This window comes from Littorina saxatilis, linkage group LG12 (assembly GCF_037325665.1).
Source record: "Littorina saxatilis isolate snail1 linkage group LG12, US_GU_Lsax_2.0, whole genome shotgun sequence".
In the NCBI taxonomy this organism is placed as follows: domain Eukaryota; kingdom Metazoa; phylum Mollusca; class Gastropoda; order Littorinimorpha; family Littorinidae; genus Littorina; species Littorina saxatilis.
In genome coordinates, this window is record NC_090256.1 from 96,176 (window position 1) to 105,829 (window position 9,654).

The 9,654-nt window shown below is 42.2% G+C and overlaps 1 protein-coding gene across 2 annotated transcripts in view; it reads left to right on the forward strand.

Moving 5' to 3' along the window:
• The window catches only part of LOC138981007 (uro-adherence factor A-like), a 43,236-nt gene extending 34,706 nt beyond the window's left edge, over positions 1–8,530 (forward strand). Inside the window, exons 6-7 of one of the 2 annotated variants that reach the window (XM_070353792.1) lie at positions 7,343–7,752; positions 8,069–8,530. In XM_070353792.1, coding sequence (XP_070209893.1) covers positions 7,343–7,752; positions 8,069–8,152 — 494 coding nt within the window. In that variant the 3' untranslated portion in view covers positions 8,153–8,530. Of the gene's footprint in view, positions 1–7,342; positions 7,753–8,068 lie in introns of those variants that run through there. The other variant, XR_011460533.1, reaches the window with a different exon arrangement.
• The last annotated feature ends 1,124 nt before the right edge of the window (positions 8,531–9,654 follow it).

Consider the following 9,654-nt stretch of genomic DNA (forward strand, 5'->3'; position numbering starts at 1 on the left):
TTGTCTATCTATACTGCTATCTTTACTTCTGGTTGTCTTGTCTATCTATACTGCTATCTTTACTTCTGGTTGTCTTGTCTATCTATACTGCTATCTTTTCTTCTGGTTGTCTTGTCTATCTATACTGCTATCTTTACTTCTGGTCGTCTTGTCTATCTATACTGCTATCTTTACTTCTGGTTGTCTTGTCTAGATCTATACTGCTATCTTTTCTTCTGGTCGTCTTGTCTATCTATACTGCTATCTTTACTTCTGGTCGTCTTGTCTATCTATACTGCTATCTTTTCTTCTGGTTGTCTTGTCTATCTATACTGCTATCTTTTCTTCTGGTCGTCTTGTCTATCTATACTGCTATCTTTACTTCTGGTCGTCTTGTCTATCTATACTGCTATCTTTACTTCTGGTTGTCTTGTCTATCTATACTGCTATCTTTTCTTCTGGTCACTATTGTCTATCTATACTGCTATCTTTTCTTCTGGTTGTCTTGTCTATCTATACTGCTATCTTTACTTCTGGTTGTCTTGTCTATCTATACTGCTATCTTTACTTCTGGTTGTCTTGTCTATCTATACTGCTATCTTTACTTCTGGTTGTCTTGTCTAGATCTATACTGCTATCTTTACTTCTGGTTGTCTTGTCTATCTATACTGCTATCTTTTCTTCTGGTTGTCATGTCTATCTATACTGCTATCTTTACTTCTGGTTGTCTTGTCTATCTATACTGCTATCTTTACTTCTGGTTGTCTTGTCTAGATCTATACTGCTATCTTTTCTTCTGGTCGCTATTGTCTATCTATACTGCTATCTTTTCTTCTGGTCGCTATTGTCTATCTATACTGCTATCTTTACTTCTGGTTGTCTTGTCTATCTATACTGCTATCTTTACTTCTGGTTGTCTTGTCTAGATCTATACTGCTATCTTTTCTTCTGGTCGCTATTGTTTTTTGGCTCACGTAAGTGTAGCCTATGCGATCGTAACTTTGTCTGTCTGTGCGTGCGTGCGTGCGTGCGTGCGTCTGTGCGTGTGTATGTCTGTGGTAGAAACTCTAACATTTGAAGACGTCACATTACATTGACGTCACATTATGACGTAAGAGGGTTAGACGTCACGCGAAGGAAGTACTGACAGTCTCGGTCATTATTATTTTGAGCGCGCCGAGACTAGTTGGCAGTCGTGTCCTTGTAAGTAGGCTACATGCAGACAGACAGATCTAGATCTAGTGTCTCGCTTTCTTGCACAGTTTCACCTATGCTCTTTCTGTGTGTGTGTGTGTGTGTGTGTGTGTGTGTGTGTGTGTGTGTGTGTGTGTGTGTGTGTGTGTGTGTGTGAGTGTGTGTGTGTGTGTGTGTGTGTGTGTGTGTGTGTGTGTGTGTGTGTGTGTGTATGTGTGACGGAGTGATTGAGTTTGTGTTACTGTTTGTCGATTTCTTACACGTGAGCCTTGATGGCTTCGCCTCTTGTTTCCCCATAAAGCTTTTCTTTCGCTTTATTTGTCTCTTTGATTCTTCTCTTTTTTTCTGTCTTCTTTCATTATTTTTTCTTTTCTGTCTTTCTTTCTTTCTGTCTTTCTTCTGTCCTTTTTGACTCACATGCGAAGCAAAAGTGAGTCTATGTACTCACCCGAGTCGTCCGTCCGTCCGTCCGTCCCCCCCGTCCTGACGTCCGTCCGGACGTCCGTCCGGAAAACTTTAACGTTGGATATTTCTTGGACACTATTCAGTCTATCAGTACCAAATTTGGCAAGATGGTGTATGATGACCCCAAAAAACATACATAGCATCTTGACCTTGCTTCAAGGTCAAGGTCGCAGGGGCCATAAATGTTGCCTAAAAAACAGCTATTTTTCACATTTTTCCCATTTTCTCTGAAGTTTTTGAGATTCAATCCCTCACCTATATATGATATATAGGGCAAAGTAAGCCCCATCTTTTGATATCAGTTTGGTTTACCTTGCTTCAAGGTAAAGGTCACAGGAGCTCTTCAAAGTTGGATTGTATACATATTTTGAAGTGACCTTGACCCTGAACTATGGAAGATAACTGTTTCAAACTTAAAAATTATGTGGGGCACATGTTATGCTTTCACCATGAGACACATTTGGTCACATATGATCAAGGTCAAGGTCACTTTGACCCTTATGAAATGTGACCAAAATAAGGTAGTGAACCACTAAAAGTGACCATATCTCATGGTAGAAAGAGCCAATAAGCACCATTGTACTTCCTATGTCTTGAATTAACAGCTTTGTGTTGCATGACCTTTTGGTAGGAAAAATGTGTAAAGCAGTTCTTAGTGTATGATGTCATTGCTAGGTTTAGCTGAAGGTCAAGGTCATGTAAAGGTCAAGGTCAAGCATGTGAGTCGTATGGGCTTTGCAACCAAATTGATTGAAATGTTGGTCAAGCAATCTTTGACTCAGTCTAAACTATGGTATAGCATTTCAGCTTGGAAGCTTAAAAATGTATAATTAGTTTGCTCATTAAAGGTTTTATTGAAGTCAAATTTTCAGTAACAGATTTAATGATTGCGTTGTATTCCTCATCTTCTCCTGATTCCGAAAATATATAGATATGTCATGTTTTCTATGAAAATGTGCTCAGAATTAAAGACAATCTGTGTATGCAAATTAGGTACTACGGTACGCATGCTTCGTCGAGACGTGCGCAATCCGTCTCGGTGTTCGGGTAGCGACTAGCCAAGCCTTACTATTTGTAGTCTTGGTGATGACATTTTTTGTTTCAGGCCGATAGATTGACTAAATGTGTTGATCTCGCTTCACGTGACTTTTTTTTCCGCTTTGTTTTCTTTCTGTCTTTTTAAAGGCTATTTTCTTTCTTCTTATTTCTTCCTTTTTGTCCATTCCTTCTATTCTTTCATTCGTTCTCTATTTAACTTATCAGACAAAGGCTTTGTTAATTCATTCATGCATTCATTTCATAATGCTTTACAACAGTTGTTGGGTGACTTGTTTTGTTTCGTAATGCTTTACAACAGTTGTTGGGTGACTTGTTTTGTTTCGTAATGCTTTACAACAGTTGTTGGGTGACTTGTTTTGTTTCGTAATGCTTTACAACAGTTGTTGGGTGACTTGTTTTGTTTCGGAAATTCTGTCAACAATCAAGAACGAGAGCGACCGGGTTCAAACTTCCTTCTTGTTCAGGCTTCCTTCTTGTTCAGGCTTCCTTCTTGTTCAGGCTTCCTTCTTGTTCAAACCTCCTTCTTGTTCAGGCTTCCTTCTTGTTCAGGCTTCCTTCTTGTTCAGGCTTCCTTCTTGTTCAGGCTTCCTTCTTGTTCAGGCTTCCTTCTTGTTCAGGCTTCCTTCTTGTTCAGGCTTCCTTCTTGTTCAGGCTTCCTTCTTGTTCAGGCTTCCTTCTTGTTCAGGCTTCCTTCTTGTTCAGGCTTCCTTCTTGTTCAGGCTTCCTTCTTGTTCAGGCTTCCTTCTTGTTCAGGCTTCCTTCTTGTTCAGGCTTCCTTCTTGTTCAGGCTTCCTTCTTGTTCAGGCTTCCTTCTTGTTCAGGCTTCCTTCTTGTTCAAACTTCCTTCTTGTTCAGGCTTCCTTCTTGTTCAGGCTTCCTTCTTGTTCAGGCTTCCTTCTTGTTCAGGCTTCCTTCTTGTTCAGGCTTCCTTCTTGTTCAAACCTCCTTCTTGTTCAAACCTCCTTCTTGTTCAGGCTTCCTTCTTGTTCAGGCTTCCTTCTTGTTCAAACTTCCTTCTTGTTCAGGCTTCCTTCTTGTTCAAACCTCCTTCTTGTTCAGGCTTCCTTCTTGTTCAGGCTTCCTTCTTGTTCAGGCTTCCTTCTTGTTCAGGCTTCCTTCTTGTTCAGGCTTCCTTCTTGTTCAGGCTTCCTTCTTGTTCAGGCTTCCTTCTTGTTCAGGCTTCCTTCTTGTTCAGGCTTCCTTCTTGTTCAGGCTTCCTTCTTGTTCAAACCTCCTTCTTGTTCAGGCTTCCTTCTTGTTCAGGCTTCCTTCTTGTTCAGGCTTCCTTCTTGTTCAGGCTTCCTTCTTGTTCAAACTTCCTTCTTGTTCAGGCTTCCTTCTTGTTCAAACTTCCTTCTTGTTCAGGCTTCCTTCTTGTTCAAACTTCCTTCTTGTTCAGGCTTCCTTCTTGTTCAAGCTTCCTTCTTGTTCAGGCTTCCTTCTTGTTCAGGCTTCCTTCTTGTTCAAACTTCCTTCTTGTTCAGGCTTCCTTCTTGTTCAGGCTTCCTTCTTGTTCAAACTTCCTTCTTGTTCAGGCTTCCTTCTTGTTCAGGCTTCCTTCTTGTTCAGGCTTCCTTCTTGTTCAGGCTTCCTTCTTGTTCAGGCTTCCTTCTTGTTCAGGCTTCCTTCTTGTTCAGGCTTCCTTCTTGTTCAAACTTCCTTCTTGTTCAGGCTTCCTTCTTGTTCAGGCTTCCTTCTTGTTCAAACTTCCTTCTTGTTCAGGCTTCCTTCTTGTTCAAACCTCCTTCTTGTTCAGGCTTCCTTCTTGTTCAGGCTTCCTTCTTGTTCAGGCTTCCTTCTTGTTCAGGCTTCCTTCTTGTTCAGGCTTCCTTCTTGTTCAGGCTTCCTTCTTGTTCAGGCTTCCTTCTTGTTCAGGCTTCCTTCTTGTTCAGGCTTCCTTCTTGTTCAGGCTTCCTTCTTGTTCAGGCTTCCTTCTTGTTCAGGCTTCCTTCTTGTTCAGGCTTCCTTCTTGTTCAAACTTCCTTCTTGTTCAGGCTTCCTTCTTGTTCAAACTTCCTTCTTGTTCAGGCTTCCTTCTTGTTCAAACTTCCTTCTTGTTCAGGCTTCCTTCTTGTTCAAACTTCCTTCTTGTTCAGGCTTCCTTCTTGTTCAGGCTTCCTTCTTGTTCAAACTTCCTTCTTGTTCAAACCTCCTTCTTGTTCAGGCTTCCTTCTTGTTCAGGCTTCCTTCTTGTTCAGGCTTCCTTCTTGTTCAAACTTCCTTCTTGTTCAAACCTCCTTCTTGTTCAGGCTTCCTTCTTGTTCAAACTTCCTTCTTGTTCAGGCTTCCTTCTTGTTCAAACTTCCTTCTTGTTCAGGCTTCCTTCTTGTTCAGGCTTCCTTCTTGTTCAAGCTTCCTTCTTGTTCAGGCTTCCTTCTTGTTCAGGCTTCCTTCTTGTTCAGGCTTCCTTCTTGTTCAAACCTCCTTCTTGTTCAGGCTTCCTTCTTGTTCAGGCTTCCTTCTTGTTCAGGCTTCCTTCTTGTTCAGGCTTCCTTCTTGTTCAAGCTTCCTTCTTGTTCAGGCTTCCTTCTTGTTCAGGCTTCCTTCTTGTTCAGGCTTCCTTCTTGTTCAAGCTTCCTTCTTGTTCAGGCTTCCTTCTTGTTCAGGCTTCCTTCTTGTTCAGGCTTCCTTCTTGTTCAGGCTTCCTTCTTGTTCAAGCTTCCTTCTTGTTCAAACCTCCTTCTTGTTCAGGCTTCCTTCTTGTTCAGGCTTCCTTCTTGTTCAGGCTTCCTTCTTGTTCAGGCTTCCTTCTTGTTCAAGCTTCCTTTCTTTTCTTCTTATTCGTTGATGGGCTTAAAACTCCCACGTTCACAATATTACATTCTTTGTGATTATTAATGTCTCGTTGATGGGCTTAAAACTCCCACGTTCACAATATTACATTCTTTGTGATTATTAATGTCTCGTTGATGGGCGTGAAACTCCCACGTTCACAATATTACATTCTTTGTGATTATTAATGTCTCGTTGATGGGCGTGAAACTCCCACGTTCACAATATTACATTCTTTGTGATTATTAATGTCTCGTTGATGGGCTTAAAACTCCCACGTTCACAATATTACATTCTTTGTGATTATTAATGTCTCGTTGATGGGCTTGAAACTCCCACGTTCACAATATTACATTCTTTGTGATTATTAATGTCTCGTGGATGGGCTTAAAACTCCCACGTTCACAATATTACATTCTTTGTGATTATTAATGTCTCGTTGATGGGCTTGAAACTCCCACGTTCACATTATTATATTCTTTGTGATTATTAATTCCATCGCGACTATACCTAGTTTTCTCGCAACTGTGATTCTATTGCTTCCTACTACATTTCAATTATTTTGCGACAGTTTCATACTTTCTTCGCGACTATGCTTTAATTTCTTTGCTACCACACCTCAATTTCTTCACGACAATGCCATAATTTCTTTGCAACTATACTTTAATGTTTTTACAACTATGCCTGAAATTCTTCGTAAGTAAGCCGTACTTTGTTCGCGCAAGATCGCGTCTTTGCCTAAATTACTTAGCAAAAATAGCTTATTTTCTTTGCGACTGTGTCTTAATTTGTTCGCGACCATGTTCTCAATGTGTCGCATCGTTACCATAATTCTTTGCGACTTTATGTTAATTAAATCGCGACTATATCTTGATTTTATCGCGACTATACGTTTGCGTCTATAGGATAATTCTGTTCGTGACTGCAACGTTTTTTTTTACGAGTATGCCCTAATTTCTTTGCGTGCATGCCTTAATATCTTCACGACTATGCCCCAGTTTTTGTTCGCGACTATGTCTCAATTTCTCCGCGATACTGCCTTTAATTCTTTTCTTCGCGATTGTACCTTAATGTCTTAGCGGCTGTTCCCTAGTTTATCCGCGACTATGTCTCGATTTCTCCGCGATACTGCCTTTAATTCTTTTCTTCGCCAATGTACCTTCAATTCTTAGCGGCTGTGCCCTAGTTTATCCGCGACTATGTCTCGATTTCTCTGCGATACTGCCTTTAATTCTTTTCTTTGCCATTGTACCTTAGATTCTTCGCGGCTGTGTCCTAGTTTATCCGCGACTATGTCTCGATTTCTCTGCGATACTGCCTTTAATTCTTTTCTTTGCCATTGTACCTTCTTCGCGGCTGTGTCCTAATTTTTCCGCGATTATGTCTCAATTTCTCTGCGATACTGCCTTTAATTCTTTTCTTCGCAATTGTACCTTAGATTCTTCGCGGCTGTGTCCTAGTTTATCCGCGACTATGTCTCGATTTCTCTGCGATACTGCCTTTAATTCTTTTCTTCGCCATTGTACCTTAGATTCTTCGCGGCTGTGTCCTAGTTTATCCGCGACTATGTCTCGATTTCTCTGCGATACTGCCTTTAATTCTTTTCTTCGCCCTTGTACCTTAGATTCTTCGCGGCTGTGCCCTAGTTTTTCCGCGACCCTGTCTCAATTTCTCCGCGCTACTGCCTTTAATTCTTTTCTTCGCGATTGTACCTTCAATTCTTAGCGGCTATGCCCTAGTTTTTCCGCGACCCTGTCTCAATTTCTCCGCGCTACTGCCTTCTGTTCTTCGTGATTGAACCTGACGTTTTTCGCGGCTATCCCTTGATTTCTTCCCGACTGCAGAATAATACCGAGTCTTTTTATGCGATCAGACGAGCAGCAACCCAGCACTAGCAAGAAGCACAGCGGACGACCAAGATCCCACAAGAAGAGACGCCCCCGCCACACCTCCTCTCTGTCCGTGCCGGAAGACATCAAGCAAGAGGAAGATGACGATGGGAAGACCGATGCTAACGACTCCAAGACTCTATCATCCGGGTCCTCGGTAAGCGCCAGGCAAACCAAGACAACAAAGACTTCCCTGAACAGCCAGGAGGAAGAAGATGAAGAGGACGAGGACGACAAGGAAGATGACAGAGATGATGATGATGATGATGACGATGATGATGATGACGACGACGACGACAATGAGTCAGGGTCGTCCAGAACAAGGTCTGACGACAACGACGACGATGATGGCGAAACGTCGTACTCTTCTAAAACTTCTGCTACCAAATCGAAGGTAATTATGTCGCAGGTAGAGCACTGGACATGTACCAGGAAGCTGCTGGGAAACTGAAAGTTAATCCAAGTACTTAAATTGTAACAGACACATTTTGATGTTCATTGGAAATGATTGCAAGCATGAGTTTAGTGTTTCTTTTCCCACGTTTTTTGAACGAAACGTACGCGCGTGTGTGTGTGTGTGTGTGTGTGTGTGTGTGTGTGTGTGTGTGTGTGAATGCGTCCTGGTGTCTGTGTGTATTTGTGTGTGTATGTGGTATCTGGCTTTGTGCACGCGCGTGTGTTTTGGATGCGTGTGTGGTTACGTGTTGCAGAAGAAGGACGACAGAGATGAAGATGATTCCACCGACGATGATTCCAATGACCCACGCTTGTGCGGATTTTTCCGTCAGCCATAAAAACTAGACCATCTGCTCATTCCCCCAATAATGACGGCCAATAATGACGGCGCGGCGGTGAAGAAAGCAAACAAGATGCACAAATAATCAGGAAGTTAAGACCGGAGGATGACATGGAGGGCAAAAAAGCCATGCAGACAAAAAGTCCGGTGTTTGATTTCAACGGAAGATCAAAGGGTGTTTAAATTGCTGCGGCGTATTCCCGTTTTGCCAGCAGTAAAGCCATAAGAGTGTAATTAGTGTGATGTGCTATAACAATGCTGCGCCACTGATTTCTTCGAAAATCGAAATTGCATTTATGTTGTCGACACTGTGAAAGAACTGCATTGTTAGCACTACCATATAAAGTCCAATATAAAGATTTTTGTTGAGCTGAAACATCTCTCCGTGCTTGCATTTATACATTGTGTCTTTGTCTGTCCGTGTTTCTTTACATGCCTCAGTCTGTCTGTCTGTCTGTCTGTCTGTCTGTCTGTCTGTCTGTCTGTCTGTCTGTCTGTCTGTCTGTCTGTCTGTCTGTCTGTACCCCCTCTCCCTCCCTGTCTGTCTGTACCCCTTCCTCCCTCTCTCTCCTCTGGCTCTCTGTTTGTCTGTCTGTCTGTCTGTCTATCTGTCTGTCTCTCTCTCTGTCTCTGTCTCTCTCTCTCTCTCTCTCTCTCTATCTCTCTCTCTCTCTGTCTCTTTATCTCTCTCTCTGTGTCTCTAATTTAGTCTAATTCTGTTACACTCTTTTTTTTCTCCTTCTATTTTTCTGTCTGTCTGTCTGTCTGTCTGTCTGTCTGTCTCTTTCTCTCTCTCTCTATCTCTGTCCCTCTCACTGTGTGTGTGTGTGTGTGTGTGTGTGTGTGTGTCCCTATACGATAGGACTAACAAAACGCATGGACAAACAACAGTTTGAAGCAAAACAGTTCTGAAAGAAACCATAAGAACAACAACGTCAACGACATAAACCACAGCAGCGGAATCATTTGCAAAATAAGTTGTGTTATGACATATTTGAAGTACTTTGAAGCCAAGGTTAAAAACACATTCTGCCCTTCTTGACTGTTGAGTATCCTCTGCTGCACAACGTCACAGTCCTTATTGACTGTTGAGTATCCTCTGCTGCACAACGTCACAGTCCTTATTGACTGTTGAGTAGACTCTGTTGCACAACGTCACTGTCCTTATTGACTGTTGAGTATCCTCTGCTGCACAACGTCACTGTCCTTATTGACTGTTGAGTAGACTCTGCTGCACAACGTCACAGTCCTTGTTGACTGTTGAGTAGACTCTGCTGCACAACGTCACTGTCCTTATTGACTGTTGAGTATCCTCTGCTGCACAACGTCACTGTCCTTATTGACTGTTGAGTAGACTCTGTTGCACAACGTCACTGTCCTTATTGACTGTTGAGTAGACTCTGCTGCACAACGTCACTGTCCTTATTGACTGTTGAGTATCCTCTGCTGCACAACGTCACAGTCCTTGTTGACTGTTGAGTAGACTCTGCTGCACAACGT